The 17,840-nt window shown below is 37.5% G+C and overlaps 1 protein-coding gene across 5 annotated transcripts in view; it reads right to left on the bottom strand.

Annotated features, from left to right (window-relative positions):
* Window positions 1–17,840, bottom strand: part of FAF1 (Fas associated factor 1) — a 461,294-nt gene that overhangs the window by 317,406 nt on the left and 126,048 nt on the right. For 3 of the 5 annotated variants that reach the window (XM_025991860.2, XM_025991861.2, XM_072724022.1), the window contains exon 3: window positions 8,879–8,925. The exons of 1 other annotated variant lie outside the window; for it this stretch is intronic. In XM_025991860.2, coding sequence (XP_025847645.2) covers window positions 8,879–8,925 — 47 coding nt within the window. Of the gene's footprint in view, window positions 1–8,878; window positions 8,926–16,075; window positions 16,144–17,840 lie in introns of all 5 variants that reach the window. One more of the 5 variants, XM_025991862.2, reaches the window with a different exon arrangement.

The raw sequence follows: 17,840 nt of genomic DNA, 5'->3' as shown, positions 1-17,840 counted from the left end.
AAAACCTACCCAAACCATTTCTTATTGCCTCTAAATTCAGATCTAGGCATTCTCCAAGAGAGTAATTACAATGTCTTAACTCAGAGAAGGCTTATATCCAAAAATAATTATTTTGATAAAGAGATAAATTTATCTTTTGATAAAAAGATTTTGATAAATTATACCAGCAAAATCCTAGGGAATATGTAAGAAAATGAATTTGAAGTGAATTTGACCAAAAGAGTTTTGATACAGCCAAATATATAATATGTTTGCTTAAGCAACTGTAAGTACCTCTAATAGTTTGCTTATCGACTGAATGAAACTTAAGTTCCAAAGGAGTCTACATTTAATGAGGATGAAATACCCAAACTTTCCTGGCAAAGTATAGAGGAAATCCAGATGCTTAGAAAAATAAGAGTGCTCAAGTGGATTTACCATATACAATCTGAACATACATACACTCTCCTACTACATCATCCATGAGGTCCCAAAGGACATTACACTAAAGTATTACGAAATACATTAGTAAGAGGAGTTTGCATTCTTAAAAAACTGTAGCAGCTGTCTTCCATGGGTTGGGAATAACATGAGATGACACCATTGAATAAATCTCCTTAATGAGCATGGTATCCCAAAGTGCTGAGGTCAAATGGCACAATTTAGTAAGAAAAAGGTGGAAGCAATTACATTAATGGACAGCACAGACAAAAAGTGACAATCAGAAGATTTCAACCTGCAGAGATCTTTAGAAATGGGCCATAATTATTATCTTTTCCCAAGGGTGAGGGAAAGTAAGCAGTGAGGGAGAGGGGCAGAGAAAGAGGGAGAAAGAGAATCATAAGCAGGCTCCATGCCCAGCCCCACTGGGGGCTCAATCTCACAATCCTGAGATCACAACCTGAGCTGAAATCAAGAGTCAAATGCTGGAACGCCTGGGTGGCTCAGTAGTTGAGCATCTGCCTTTGGCTCAGGTCGTGATCCCAGGGGTCCAGAATCAGGTCCTACCTCCAGCTCCCCACAGGGAGCCTGCTTCTCTCTCTGCCTGTCTCTCCCTCTCTCTCTGTATCTCTTACGAATAAATAAGTAAAATCTTAAAAAGAGAGAGAGAGAGAGTGTGTGTGTGTCAAATGAGCCACCCAGGAGCCCCAGAACATAATTATTTCTAAAAAACCAACTTAAAAGTCAGTTGATAAAAATATTACTTGATCTAAAAACATTAGACCCCTAGACCTGATAGCCTAAAACCTAATGTCTGTAACCACAATGGAGAGCCATAGTCACTCTCAGTTTCCAAACATTAACTCTTTCCCAGACATAGAGCTCCTGATCCCCACAAAGACAATACAACAGAGCCACACATGTAGCACTCTCTGAAGTAGTAGTAGCCCCCGTGTATATTGGAAATTTTCTTCTAAGACTTGCCCTAGGAGGCTGCAGTCATTAACTAGGGTGTCTGTATACTGATAAAAGGAAAATATCTAAATTTTTAGGAGATTACTAGATGCTAACTCTAATTCCTGGGGATATAAAAGTAGAAGACTGTGGGTAAAATGAAGTTTGGGCCCAAATCCATTCATACTATGTTCAAACAATCTGTCAACCTACCCTACAATTTCTTTTCTAGATTCTAAATGTATAATTCAAAGAGACATACTTCAGTAACTGGCAGACAACACATACTGGCTTCCTGATCCATATAGTTAGGATTACTATGTAGGAAAGGTTAGTAACAGGAAGACATTGATCTCGCACATACTTTTTTTCTCTATGTTAATTTGCAGTCACCAAGACAGCCATTTTAATTTTACCCAGCAGGGCAAACGATTCACTTTTTCAGAAGATTATGTCAACTCTCCCACTCTTTAGCGTTAACAATCTAGCCTAGAGAGGTCTTGATCAACTAGACATTCCACAAAACAACATTACATTGATAACAATGTGAACTGATCCTGAAAAGCAAAAGTAGCAAGTACTTGGACACATGTATGACAGAGATTAGAAGATACATGCCACAAAAATGCAGGGACCTGCTACCTTGGTAAGTACTCAGAAGTAAGTCAGGGTAAAAGGCCAGTTGCTACATCTTGCACTTTCTGTCAGTAATATGAGATAACTGGGCAGCCAGGTGGCTTAGTGGTTTAGCGCACCCTTTGGCCCAGGGTGTGGTTCTGGAGACCCAGGATCGAGTCCCATGTCGGGCTCCTTGCATGGAGCCTGCTTCTCCCTCTGCCTGTGTCTCTACCTCTCTCTGCATCTCTCATGAATAAACAAATAAATTTTTTAAAAAAATAATAAGAGATAACTAAGTTAAATGAGGAAGAAAAGATGTGGACTGGGAAAGGAAAATATGGTTGTGTATACCTGTTCACACCAACCAAAAACAAACTGCTGAAGCATTACAGCCCCTAAACAAAGATATTTCAGAAAGACAGTAGTGAAAGAAAAGTCTCCTAATAGGGAGAACTTGGGATTGTACCACAAGTTACCTTTTCATTTAGAGAAATTGCCTGAGGTACAAATCTATATTGAACCATGGACAGGTTGGTCAGCTGATCAAGACTTGGAAAGAATAAAAGAAAAATTCGGTGGACAAGAAAGTCTGGGTAAAAGATATGAAAATGGAACTTTCAGAATGGACACAAAATGTGAATATATATATGCTTCTGAGAGGAATGCTGCCTACAGGCTATCCACTGGAGAAAAAAAAAAAGGCTCTCAATGTGAATAACATGATATTGTTCTGTTGATGTCAGTCAGCTTTTCTCCCTTACTCCCTTAGGACTATCAATGCATTAATGTATAACATGGCCATGCCAATAGGAGTGGAAGTTAGACAAAGGCACAACATCAGTTTCTCCTCAAGTCTGAATCTGGCTAGGGAAACTACTGAGCATCTAAACTGCAAACAACAGTCTAAACTGAGCCCCCAATATGACATCATTCCTTGGGGGTCTGGTAATAGATCACTTCTATCACAGAAAAAGAAGCAATTTGTTCTCCCTTAAAATGACACTTTTCTGGGGGATCCCTGGGTTGCTCAGCAGTTTAGCGCCTGCCTTTGGCCCAGGGTGCGATCCTGGAGTCCCGGGAGTCCTGCGTCGGGCTCCCGACATGGAGCCTGCCTCTCCCTCTGCCTGTGTCTCTGCCACTCTCTCTCTCTCTCTATGTCTATCATAAATAAATAAAATCTTTAAAAAAAAAATGACACTTTTCTGAATATGAAATGGACTTCCCTGACTGCAATGCTTCTGCCAGCACCACCATTCATGTATTAAGGGAATGCCGTATTGCTCTAAGGCTTTCCTACACAACACTGGTTCTAACCAAGAAACTCATTTCACAGCAAAAGAAGTGTAGTGCTGGTAATATTCATATACACTGTCACCCAGAAGCACCTAGCTTGTTAGAACAGTGGAATGTCCTGCTAAAGACAGCTGGGAGACAACACTCAAAACTTGGCCCTCCACCTTAAAGGATGTTGTATATGCTTTGTATCAGTAACCAAAACACTGTGATATTTCTCATATTGCCAGAAAACATAGGTATGAGAACTAAGTGATAATAGTGGTTCCTCTTACTATGCCAAATAACAGAATTTTTGCTTCCTGCTACTTTGAGCTTTAGTGATTCAGAGATCACAGTTCCCAGGAATGTAATGTTTCCACAATACTTTCACAGAATTAGAACCTGAGAATGCCACTTGGCCATTTTGTACTCTTCATATTACTGAATCAACTAATGAAATAAGGGGATACAAAGTGAGGTAGGAGGTCCTGATTACCAAGAAAAAACTGAGTTGCTGCTATACAATGGACTATTTCTGGGGTATGGAAAACTATAGCCAAACAACAAAAGCAAGTCAACTGAGGATCCTGACTGTTAGGATGAATATTTGAGATGTCCCACCAAGTAAAGAAACTTGACTGAGTTGCTGGCAAAGGGAATATAATGAGTGGAAGAAGAAACTGGCAAATACTAATCATGGCCTTATGACCAATAAGAGTAACAAAAATGTAGCAGCACACGAGTGTGTGCACAGACACACACAAAATTTTCTTCTTACAGTTTTACATACTGATGTTATTTTATCAACATCAGTGACCTAGCAGTGACATTACTGTAACAATAACATCCACTTCGTTTTAGCATCAGCCACTGATGTTAGCTTCTGGCTTCTTTCAATTATTTCAAAAAAGCCTCTGGATCCTGTAGAGCTACCAGTATCAGCTGAGCAGGGGCCATGTTGCCAGAGTCCTTCCTCTGGGCTTCAAAATCCTGCTAACTTCAATCTCTCCCAATCACTTTCCCTTTTTCCCCTAATACCAGGAGTGATTTCTTGCCCTTTACTGGTTAGCAGGGGGCTCTCCCAGACAGATCTGTCCTAGAGTAGGCTTCCTGGAGTACCCTGAACTTAGTCCACATGGTCCCAGCTGTGCCCACCCTACTCAGGGATGCTGCAACTGTAAATCTGCTCTTGCCCTACGCTCCTTTCCTCAGCCACAGCAGGACCACCCCACCCACAGGTGGGTCTGGTGATCCAGCTGTTTCCTGAAGTCATTATATCTGACTTGTTTCTGTATTCCCTTTTTGCTTCTTTCAACCTGCTCCACATCTTGGAACTGATTCCCTATATGAAATTCCCTGTGTTTGAAACACTCTCGTGCACTTTTTTTTTTCTTTACCAAACTCTAACTCAAGGAGACAATTTAACATTTCTAATCATAGCAGGCTATTTGGTGTGTTGTCAGCCAGAGAGAATTTTTTAGTTTTCACTCGAGAATTTTCTTATTGGCTATAATTACTCTATTTCAAGATCAATAATAAATAATAAATTTACATTAGAGTTTTTCACTAGCAATCCAAAGAGAGAGAGAGAGAGAAAAAGAGAGACTATAGTTAATGATCCTATAAATTTTGACTAATGTTCAATAGTATCCATAGAGTACAAAGACATCCAAAACTGCTGACTCAAAAAAAAGTATTTTTAAGACTATGTCTATGAAGACACATTCTATAATTTGATCTATTCACTATTGTTTTCTAGTTAATAATTAAATAGACACTGACTGGTAAAGGAAGCTCTATGGAGAAATCTGTTTTAGATCTAAACCTCAACTAAAGGAGTGTTTTTATCCTTACTCAACTTTCCTCTACAAACCACACATGTCCTTGGAAGGCAATGGACAAAGCACACTAAACAAGAACTCTGTACATGTTTATTTCAGTTTTTAAAAATCCATCCCCAGGAAAAATTTCTAGGTACAAAAACAACAAAACAAAAACACACGTGTCTTAAAGATAAACTTGTCTTTAGAAAAAAATCAGGGCAGCCCCAGTGACGCAGCGGTTTAGCGCCACCTGCAGCCCAAGGTGTGATCCTGGAGACCCTGGATCAAGTCCCATGTTGGGCTCTCTGTATGATGCCTGCTTCTCCCTCTCTCTCTCTCTGTCTCTATGAATAAATAAATAAAATCTTAAAAAAAAAAAAAATCAGATTCTTGGGGATCCCTGGGTGGCTCAGTGGTTTAGCGTCTGCCTTCGGCCTACATCAGGATCCCTGTGAGGAGCCTGCTTCTCCCTCTGCCTGTGTCTCTGCTTCTCTCTCTCTCTGTCTGTCTCTCATGAATAAATATATAAAATCTTTAAAAAAAAAGAAAGAATCAGATTCTTAAATGAGCATCAGAGAAGACAATAAATAGAAACTAATTGGCCAAAATGGATATTTTCTATATTGGAAACCTTAGCACTTACATATTTTGAAAACATAATGGTCAATAAGTGAAAAAATGTCTAGTCTTCTCTAGGTTTTCTCAATGAATTAAACAATGGACAAAGAAACATACACTGTATCATCTGGGTCAAAAAAATAAATATGGGCAGCCCGGGTGGCTCAGCAGTTTAGCACCGCCTTCAGCCCAGGGCTTGGTCCTGGAGACCCGGGATTGAGCCCCATGTCAGGAGCCCCATGTCAGGCTCCCTGCGTGGAGCCTGCTTCTCCCTCTGCCTGTGTCTCTGCCTCTCTCTCTTTCTCTCTCTCATTAATAAATAAATTCTTTTAAAAATTAAATAGATAAATAAATAAATAAATATGAGTTGACAGATACTACCCACTTAGTCAATGAGGAAAATTATACTACTGATTCATAAAATTCTTAGGAAACATAGCATGTCCTGCCTATTAACACAGGTAATTCATTAGCACTTTCTTCTAACAATAACTATTTCCAAAAATAATGTTTAAATGGCTCTGGACAATAAGATGGACAATAAAATATTACACCAAGATGTAAATAAATATGCACATATTTGATGTTTTATGACTGAATGGCTTACACTTATGACAGCATAAGCAACACAGTTTATGAATGTGTTGTATTAGCAGCATATTGTCTAATAAAATAAGCCTTGGACCAAGGTTGAGGCAGAAGACTCGCTTATATTCCTGACTCCATCAACACATGCTGTACCATCTGGGCGAAGTCACTTCACCCCTTATTCTCTCTAAACCTGTAAAGTGAGGGATAATAATATCTGGCTTTACTTACCTTTACTAAAATAGTAACTAAAAACAAAACTATGGGAGAAAGATCTTATAGACACGTATTAAATTCCAACTTTTTTATCCAAGGGAAAAAATCTTTTTAAAAAGGTGGGACATGGCTAGTTTGCAGACCTTGAATAGGGCAGAGCGGTATCAGAGAAAAAGCATGGCTTTTAAAAGGAGACAATCCAGACTCTATCATCTACTACACTTGTGACTGTGGGCAAATCTATGTTAACTCTCTAACTTTTGGTTTCCTCACTATGAAATATGAAACTCTTAAGGGTTACACTAAGTATTAAGTGATGAAAATACGTCAGTTACTTAGCACAGTGCCTTAAGCATTTAAAATTGTTAGCTTCTTTGCTTTGGACTTCATGGGCACATTAAAAATCATATTCCCAGTTTTGAATTCACACAAAAAACTGATTTCAAGAAAAGCTATAAAGCACAGGGATTGGGCTCTTCCCCCTCCAAAAGTAAGTCATATTTAAAAAACTTGTTGGTAGCTCTTTCCCTATCGAAGTATGAACTGACAAATTAAGAGTCAGCTGCATTCACAGACTATATTACAAAAGTCAAATTAAAAAACAAAAATCTTTTAACTACCTACGCATGCCATTCCTACTATTAAGTCTTCCACTTTCAGTAGAAGCAAATGAGCAAAGAGCCCTCTTTCATTTTCCCCTGGTTAAGAGGAATTTTCAATTATGTCAAATCCACAGTGATTTCAAAGCTAAAGAACAAAGTCAGGAAAGGAGAGAGTTGAAGACTATTACTAGATACAACTGATTTTCTTCTGTGCACATATGATTCATTCCTTTAATTAATAAACAAGCAAATAAAACAAAAACTCACTCTGACAAAAGGTAAACCCCAAATATTATAGTATTAGAAATCAGTTTAGTGCTGAATCTCTACTTAGAAAATATATTAATCAAAATGTATCACTAGTGACTGGAGAGATGCAATGTTTCCAGGGATAAGGGAATTTCTACAGTTCACCAATAGCAAAATATTAATTTTAAGATATATCCACTATGTGCTCAGAAACCCAGCAGCTGAATCCACAAGGATTTAACAAGCAAAAATTTTGGCACAAAAGTGAAATAACGTTTACTCAAGAATAAAACTGGAACCATATTTAGAAGTCTAAAACTTCCTAAACCAAGAAAAAAATGATCATGAAGGAAGTTCTGGTAATTACCTGGTTTGCTTTCTAGACAAGGGTTTCAGTAAAACTGAATACTTCGGACCACCCCTCCCCCCCCCGGTGCCCCCCCCCAAAAAATGAAAAAGGTACAGACTCTGGAAATCAGCCACATTTACTCTGGATGAAACTCTGATAGTGTTTTAAAAATGGTGGGGAACAGGTCTATTAATTACTAAGCGTAGTATAAGTACCAAAGAGAATTTGCTTCATTTCTAAATATACAGTTTCCTATAAAGTACAGTCTATTTTGCAGTTCATGGTGAATTTTTTGATGGTTTTGCAACAGCACTCTTCTTCCTCTCCAAAACAACCTCAGTCCTAGTCTACTGTTTCTGTTTGCCTCATCTGCACTTAGCAGATCATGCTTCAGTGACTTAGAAATCCTAGCCACCAAAATTCAAGCCAAAGTTTGAATGGGGGGGTGGGGGTGGGGATCAAGTAATTAAACTATACTTGGAAGGGAGAATGGTTTTACCTCCTATGACTTTATAGTGTCCTCTTTTAATCCAAACCAGTCTCCAATTTTAAGGAAAGAAAGGTGAGGAAAAGTTATTTCTAATTTAAGGAATTATTTTGTAACTTGTAGTTCTCTTGGCATCATCTGCCAATTTTACCTTCCGCAATGACACAAAACCATGAAGCCCACTCCACATGCTAACAATGGATTCTTCAGGCGAAATGGCTCAGTGCTCTGGGAGGTTTCATCAATTAAGTACTTATTCAAATTCTTGCAAATTATCATGTACTTAATTTAAAAACCAAAAGTGAAGAAAAAAAGAATGTAGTAAGGTTGGAGAGAACTCCTGGATAGGTAGATGATAACCATGCTCTACAGCTACTGAGACTGAGTACCTCCCATTTTATGAATTAGAAGATGCCCTTGACCAATAAAAAAAAATTTTAAAGATGTCCTTGAAAAACAGTATCATTCATTCTGAAATAACATTATATAGTTAAAAGTTGGAAACTTTAGGAAATTGATATAACAAAAATGGCTAAAAGAACAATAACCATATTAATGAGCTTCTATACCAAAGATCAAATACCCTGTCAAAAAATTAAACAAAAAAAATTAACAATTATTTCTTTTTTGCTTGGCTAAATTCTCATCCTTACCATTAAGCACCTTATAACTAACATACCTTTGTAGAATGCCATTTTCCTGGGGTATTACACCATTGATAGCTGCCTGCAAACAAACAAAAAAAAAAACAGAGAAAGCCATTTAAAAAAACAGAAAAATGCTCAGTGATGGGTGAGGTGGAGAACACAGTACAGGGAAATAAGTGTACTTTGAAAAATAAAATTTAAATGAAATACTGTTTCCTTAATAATACAAAATATTCTCTAAAATGTTTCTCTATTTGGTACAATAAAACTGTATTTTAGAAAACTAAAACCAAACCAAACAAACAAAAACATGCATTTGGTATATAATATCTCCAAATCTTGAGTCATAAAAAGCTTAATTCCACAGTCCTCATTCAAGCAAAACACCCACAAAAACCAATGCTTAAGAATGTCAGAACAAGTAAAATCAGTACCTTAAAGTAATATTTTTAACATTATTTCCTTCTTCAGATTGAGAGGAGTGAGACATAAAATCACAAATGAAAAATTCCAATAAGAATGTAAAAATTAGCTCAGGAATTAAATTCATTCTTTCATGTTATAATTATTATTCTTAGTAAAAATAACATTTAGAAGGAAAAAACGTAGAGGCAAAAACTGTTTGATGAACACAGTACCATGAGTGTACCAGGTTACAAAAGGAGGCAGGAACATCACTGGGGAAGTTCCCTTATATAAAACATTTCTGAAGTTGGTCTCTAAGCTAACCAGTCACCAGTTACTTAGAACATAGCACAGAAATGACATGATACCAACATTTTTGCAGGCTACTAAGCAAGCAGGTTGCAACATCCTAGATTATGGGCAGTTTACTGCAGGGTAACAAAGATTCTCTGAAGGAAAAAACTTTGCCTTTCCAACTTTGCCTCTGCATCATAACAACTTCTTCCCTCCCCTTGTCCATCCAAGTCCACATCAAAATGAAAACAGAAAAGAAAAAAAACAGCAACATTTCAAAGCTTTATCAACTGTCTAGAAATCAATTCCCAGAAAGAGAGTGTTTTGTGAGACATTAACTTAAATATTTGCCAAAAGTGGGTCAAGTTTACATGTTATTCTGTTGAATGGAAATAAAGTAGAGTGTAAGATTTTGAGAGTTGTAATGCTTCACTGGTAAAAAACAAAGAATTCCACAGATTAATATAGACAGTGAATTCCATAGAACCCTGACAACTCTGGAGGCTCATAAATCCTTTGAGTCAAACAAATGCTAAAATGGGTCTTCAAAGCCACAAATTCAATGGAAGCATCCCTGCTTATTGCCAGGTCAATTATCCTTTTTCTTTTGACGGCATTGGTTCCACATACAAATATCTCCTTTGCTAAAAAAAGAAAAAAGAGAGAAAGAGAGAGAGAGAGAAAGAGAGAGAGAGAGGAAGGAAGGAAGGAAGGAAGGAAGGAAGGAAGGAAGGAAGGAAGGAAGGAAGGAAGAAAGAAAGAAAGAAAGAAAGAAAGAAAGAAAGAAAGAAAGAAAGAAAGAGAAAGAAGAAAAGAAAGAAAGAAGAAAGAAAGAAAGAAAGAAAGAAAGAAAGAAAGAAAGAAAGAAAGAAAGAAAGAAAATAAATAGTAAAAGAATTTTCAATGGTGTTGGAAAAGAAACAAAATACCAGAGTTTGGAAAGATTTTGTTCAAATTTTCACTTGGGATTGCCAAGATAGAATAGAAAGAATAGTAAGGATTTACAAAGTCCAAAATTTGAATCTAGACTCTCCCACTTATTATTTATGACCTTAATATGTTCTATACTCACTGAACCTCTTTGAACCTCAGATTCTGCATCTGTTTAATGAGCTAATCCTTAGCCAAAATGGGCTTGTCTTTTTGTTCCTCAAAGGCATCAAGTTCTATTTCTTAGGTCTTCTGCAGATACTTTGTTTATTTGAAATGCCCTTTCCTCATTTCTTGTTTGGCTAAATTTTAATCATAGATACACTTTTTCAAAGAATTCTTCTTGCATCAACTCCCATCAACGTAGGCTCACTCTCACATAGAACCCTGTGCTTTTCCTTCATGGTAATTGATAATTACTTATTTGGTGGTTATTTGTTTTATGTCTGCCCCTCTCCATAGGATGTAGGCTATGTGACAGACCAGACAATAACAATTTTGTTCATTACTTTATCCCTGTTGTGTATGTGTATGTAGCACAGCACAGACAATAAATGGCAACTGATAACTTGTTAAGCTAATGATGCTAGAGGAGTACAAAAAACAAAAACGGGTGTCTGAGTGGCTCAGTTGGTTAAGTAACCAACTCTTTTTTTTTTTAAGATTTATTTATTTATTCATGAGAGATACAGAGAGAGAGGCAGACACACAGGCAGAGGGAGAAGCAGGTTCCTCACAGGGAGCCTGGGGTGGGACTCAATCCTGGACCCTGGGATTATGACCTGAACTGAAGGCAGACACAAAACTGCTGAGCCACCCGGCATCCCAAGCAACCAATTCTTGACTTCCACTAAGGTAATGATCTACGGGTCCAAGAATCGATCCCCAGGTTGGGCTCTGTGCTCAGATGGGAGTCTGCTTAAGGATTCTCTCTCCCCCTCTCCCTCTGCTCCTCCCTGCCAAAGTAAAAAATAAACAAATCTTTTAAAAAACAAATACAAAAACAACAGCCACTTAGTCAAGACCTGACCAAGGCTCGGAAAGCTTTCTAGATGCAATAATGTCTCAACTAAGACTGAAGGATAAGCACACATGCCTAGATGGCTCAGTCAGATGAGCACTGGACTACTGGTTTTTGCTCACGTCATAAGATAGAGCCCCCATGAAGGACTCCCATGGTCAGCAGAGTCTGCTTGAAAATTCTCTCCCTCTGCCTCTCCATACACATTTTCTCTCTCTCTCTCAAATAAATAAATCTTAAAAAAAAAAAAAAAAAAGACTGAAGGTTAAGTGAAAAGTAGCAAGATGGGGTAGGAGGCAATACTATGCAAAAGGAACAGTGCAACACTTCTACTTTCATTTTCTAAGTCTTTAGGTCATTTTAAATAATGTATTTGTTTTGGGTAGAAAGTCCCTGACCTCAACCTATTTTGTACATAAAAATATAAAATGTAATCCAGAATGAAGGTACAATAAAAGTATAATTTGCTAAAGGAATATAGAATAGGAAGACAGATTTTTGTGAGGATTAAGGAAAGTTTCAGAAAAGAGATGGAATTTGATCTGGACACTGAACAATGAGTGGATACAGAAGCAAAGGAAAATTTCAGATGAGTTCAATTTTGAACAAGTTAACGTCAAAGTGACAGTAGGATATCATTTGTTTACCTAACAAATATATATTGGGGAATGGAGATATACTAATGGATGTAACATGGCTTGCCTTCTAGTAGGAACAAAAATATATTCAACAACTAATTTTACTATACACAGCTCAGGTTATATCCAATTGGAAACAAAAAGTAATTTAAAAATGTAGAGCTAGGTTAAGTAAAGCAATATATGTTTAAAGGCAAAAAAAAAAAAAGCGGCCCTAAAAATATTTTAATTTCCTGCCCCTATAAGCTGTCTTTGGTGAAGAGAAGTGAGACAGAGATTAGAGTCTTGGGGAATTCGTACATATAATAAACAGGAGAGAAAGCTAAAGACTAAAAGAAAAATAGAAGGGTTAGATATGAGAGAAAAGACCAGGAGTATGTCACAGAAGGGGCAAATAAGGTACTATAAGGAAGGATTAGACAAAACTGAAAAATGTGAAAACAGTCTCATATTATGAGGCCTGAGAAAAGATTATTAGACATATTTTTTAAGTTTTGTAAAAATTAAATTATAAAAAGCTAAGAAATACATGGGAAATAAAGCAGGTATAACTAACTCTTGAAACAGTGTGAAAGTATAAAAATAGGAATATCAGTATAATGCTCATTATTCTCAGTATAATACACATTAGTTAAAACAGACCATCATTTTCCAGACTTCACTGACTACATAGCATTACGATTAGTTTTGGGTTTTTTTAAGGTTTTTTATTTATTTATTTGAGACAGAGAGTGAGCAAAACAGAGAGCACAAGTGGGGTGGGGGTGGGGGTGAAGGAGAAGCAAACTCCCTGCTGAGCAGAAAACCCAATGTGGGGCTCAATCTCAGGATTCTTGGATCATTACCTGAGCTGAAGTCAAATGCTTAGACTGAACCAGCTAGGTGCCCCATGTCACTAGCTTTATTCTTATTAGCAGCCTCCACACCTGGCCAATTTCTAAATGACTGACTGTAGACCAGTAAAACTAAATACTTAATACATTTAAGTTATAAGAATTTATAAACAAATAGAAAAACAAAATATTTAGAATTTTATGAAAATAGAAATGATAAATACATTTTCATTATACACACACACACACACACACACAAAATCATATATATTATGAGTTGTTAGAATTAAAGTTTAGGCAACTCTACATATTCCACATGTTTGGAAAGCCTGTGAACTAGGATTATAATAATTTTTGTAAAACTGGCTTTTTTTGAGAGAGAGGATAGAGGGGCAGAGAGAGGGGGAGAGAGGGAATCCAAAGCAGGCTCCACTCCCAGTGCATAGCCTGACACAGGGCTCGATCTCACAACCCTGAAAGCATGCATGGCCTGAGCCAAAATCAAGAGTTAAAAGACACTTAACTGAGCCTTCCAAGTGCCCTTGTAATATTGGTTTCATTGTGCCCATTATCCATTTTTTTCATCTCCTGAAAATACTTAAAATATAGAAAAATACTTTCAAAATTAGTATACTTTTGTTCAAGTTGAAATTATTACTCTATGGTATGTCGGAGTCAAATTATTTTCAAAATACCTAAAAAATACACTTTGGACCCACAAAGTATAGTATTTTAGCATTAACGACCTGATCTTGCCATCAAGAGAATTCTTCCAACAAACCCAGACTTCCTTTCCTTCAATCATACCGATCCCTTATATAGAATATCCTCTTTTCACCAGTTCAAATTCATTCATTCTTTTATTCACTGAGCACAGTGTTTTAGGACCAGAGGGAATATAAAAATGGCAAGACATATTCCTCCCAGTTATAGAAACAACTAATTATAATGTGAAATACAATATGGGACCATAAAGGAAGGAATGCCTATTGTTGCCTAATGGAGCTGAAGACCCAGATGTGAATCATTTTCTTCAAGAAAATTTAACTGATTCATACTACCTTTTTCTCAATAATTTTTTTAAGTTTTTATTTAAATTCCAGTTAGTTAACATACAGTGTAATATTAGCTTCAGGGATACAATTTAGTGATTCAACACTTACATACAACATCCAGTGCTCATTGCAAGTGTACTCCCTAATTCCTATCACCTATTTAAGACATCCCCCCATCCATCTCCCCTCTAGTAACAATCAGTTTCTTCTCTACACTTAAGAGTCTGCCTCTGGGATTACTTTAAAAGTCTCAATGATTTTCCATTGTGTTGTACTTACACAGCACTCATGCATCTCATTCATTTGAATATTTCATTCATTCATTCATTCCAACATTAATTCATCCAACAAATATTTAGTTACTCACCTGAAACTATTCTGGGTACTGAGGAAACAACAAAAGTAGTAGATTTAAGTGTCCACAATAAATTCACAAAATCATCCTCCTCTTGTGTTTTCGCTCTGAGTAGGTCAATAAGAAGTTGTGTAATTCTGTAGCATCAGCTAGGTGTCCTATAATTTAACTCAATTCTGACACTATCTACCTAGAGATAGCATCAGATCCCACAAGTTAAGGGCTCAATCCCACAAGCCTACTCCCCCTTCAGATGCTAATCAGAATTTCAGGCTACTATCTGTGCTTCTGACCTACTGGCTATAAATCAGGGGTCCCCATAACACTCTCTTCAATTTAATTAATTTGCTAGAGTGGCTCAAAGAACTCAGGAAAAAAAATTACTTATTAGATTACTGGCTTATTATAAAAGGATGTAACTCAGGAATAGCAAGATGGAAGAGCTGCCTAGAGAATAGTATGTGAGAAGGCATGCTGAGCTTCTATGCTCTCTCTGGGCACACTTCTCCTCCCCACATCTTCATGTATTCCCTGGAAACTTCCCAACCTGTACTACTGGGATTTTTATGGAGGCTTCATTACATAGGCATGATCAATCACTAATTCAATCTCTAGTCCTTCTCTCCTTCCTGGAGGATGGGGAGTAGGAATGATCCTTTCAAGCTTCTAATCATGGCTTGGTCTTTCTGGTAGCCACCCCATCCTGAAGCTATCCAGAAGCCCAAAGTCTCCTCAATAGAACAAAAGACATTCCTATCACCCTGTAAATTCCAAGGGATTTAGGAGTTCTATGTCAGGACCAGAGTCAAAAACCAAATATTATAACAAAAAATACCACTAGATTCTTATCACTTAAGAAATTATAAGGGTTCTAGAAGCTCCTGTGCCCGGAACTGGGGGACAAAGACCAATATATTTTTCTATTATTTCACAGACGTCATTAGTATTATGTTAATCAAATGAGCTATAAGAAAATGGTCCATTTTGGGATGAAACTTTCTCAGCTACACAAGTGACATACCGAAGAAAGAAAAGCAGCAGATTTAAGTGTCCGCAGTAGAGTTGTAAAGAAAGATTATGAGATTATGGTGGGAAGCCAATGAGGCCTCAAAAAGATGTTTAACACCATTTTCTCCTCTTTCTTTCTAGGCAGAAAGGAAAATCTTTTTTTTTTCTCATAAATAAATGACTTTCTGTAAGTATCTGTAGCAGACTGTTTCCAATAATCTACTATATTTAAATTCTTCTATACATTCTTTCAAATTCCTACTTTCCAAATATGTTAATCATTATATCCCTTTTCTAAGCCTTCTTCAAGTACTCTACTGTATGACTCAAAAGGTGATGACTCTTCCTTCATTTATTATAAGCTTCAATAGAGGAATACATAAGGTACTATATGAAGGCAAAAGAGTGGAAGTAATTTGAATGTCAGGGAAAAAAAGCTGGAAGGAGTGAGATTTGAACCAAGTGTTAAAGCAGGGCACTTCTAGGGGGAAAAGCTGAGTAAGAGCACTCAGGGAGAAAGAAAAAAAAAGGGGGGGTGGTTTGGTAAGTCTGCTCAGGAAGTAGAAAGCAGTTTTGTGTGGCTTCAGCAAACGCTTGGGTCAGGAAGCAGTGAGGAGCTAGTTGGAAAGGTAAGCAAGAGTTAGATTATGAAAAGCAGTATAAATACAGGCATTTAAAGTTTTACTTAACCTGAAGATAATGGGCAGGCAACTGCTGCGACTGAAATTTGCCCTTCAGGAACACCATTTTGGTCAGCACTGTGAAATACGAATTGAAAAGAGAAAATTGTTGAGAATGATGCCCAGGCTTCTGGCTTGGGTGACTGAATAGACTGTTCCTGCTCCAGTCCTCCCAATCATCACAACTGGCAAGCAATTCCAAAGATTCCATAGCTCAAGTCAAAATTATATAGTCGTCAATCCTTTCCCTCACATTCCATGCCTGACCTATGAGAAATTCCTTATTCTCCTCCAAAATGTAAAATCTGACCAATCTTTTCTATTACTACCTTAGTTTAAACCATCATCTTTCCTCTGGTTGGTATTTCAATAGTCTCCAAACTGGTCTCCTTGCTTCTGTGTTTGCCCCACTTGCTTACTGCCTGTTCACACAGAAGCCAGCATGATGCTTACAAATGTCAAGTCAAACAAAACCCTTTCCCTTTTCCCATATCAAGAGAATAAAGGTCAAAAATTTCATTCTGACCTTATGAGACTACATTAGCTGGCTCCAGCTCCTTCTCTGACATCATCATCATCATCTGCTATTCCTGAGGTTCACTTACTCTAGTTGCTCTAATTTCCTTAAAATTTCTTGAACAAGGTGAAATATGCTCCTACATTAAACCCCTTATACTTATTTCTTCCCTCTGTCTGCAATGCTCTTTTTTTAGATATCCACATATCTCACTCCTTCACTTCAGTAAGATTTCTACCCAAAGGTCATCTCAGAGAGATGTTCCCTAGCCATTCTATCTAAAAGAGAACCCCTCTAGCTATGACATTGTACCTAACAAATTATTCATGTATCTTCTTATTTGTTATATGTCTTCCCTCACCAGAATGTGAGATCCAAATGACTGTTTTGTTCACTGATGTGTCCTCAACACCAACAACACTGCCTGGTCCCTAGGTAGTATGAGTTAACATAGAGAATACATGAATAAATAAATGGAATATGAGCAAAAGGACAGGCTGGTGAGGACAGCAGGATCTGAAGCCTTCAATTTTAGGTATGTTGATTCTGAAGTATACATGGGACATTCATATAGAGATGTCCAATAGACTGTAAAGAATCTAAAATGTGTGAGTTCAAGATACTAACTTTAGAGTCATGAGTCATCTACTTTAAAAGTATTTGGAGGGCAGCCCCGGTGGCACAGCGGTTTAGCGCCGCCTGCAGCCTAAGGCATGATCCTGGAGACCCTGGATCGAGTCCCATGTCAGGCTCTCTGCATGGTGCCTGCTTCTCCCTCTGCCTATGTCTCTGCCTGCCTCTCTCTCTCTCTCTCTCTCTCTCTCTCTGAATTAAAAAAAAAAAAAAAAAGTATTTGGAAAGGGGCGCCTGGGTGGCTCAGTCAATCAAGTGTCTGACTCTTGATTTTGGCTCCGGTCATGAAATCGAGTCCCATATCAGGCTCTGCACTGGGAGTGGAGCCAGCTTAAGATTCTCTCTGACATTCTCCCTTTATTCCTCTCCACCCCCGCATGCTCTTTCTAAAGAAAGAGAGAGAGAGAGAGAGAGAAAGAAAGAAAGTAAGTAAGTAAGTATTTGGAAAAAAACAAAACTCCCAAATGATCCAGCAGTCTCACTTCTGGGTATGTATCCAAAATAATTGAAAGCAGGGTCTCAAAGAGATGTTTGTATATTGATATTCATAGCGGCACGATTCACAATAGCCAAGCAGTGGAAGTAACCCAGATGCCCATCAATAGCAATGGATAAAGAAACTGTA

This window comes from Vulpes vulpes, chromosome 10 (genome assembly GCF_048418805.1).
Source record: "Vulpes vulpes isolate BD-2025 chromosome 10, VulVul3, whole genome shotgun sequence".
Classification (NCBI taxonomy): domain Eukaryota; kingdom Metazoa; phylum Chordata; class Mammalia; order Carnivora; family Canidae; genus Vulpes; species Vulpes vulpes.
The sequence above is the reverse complement of the archived record's forward strand: the minus strand, read 5'-3'. Positions and strand labels throughout refer to the sequence as shown.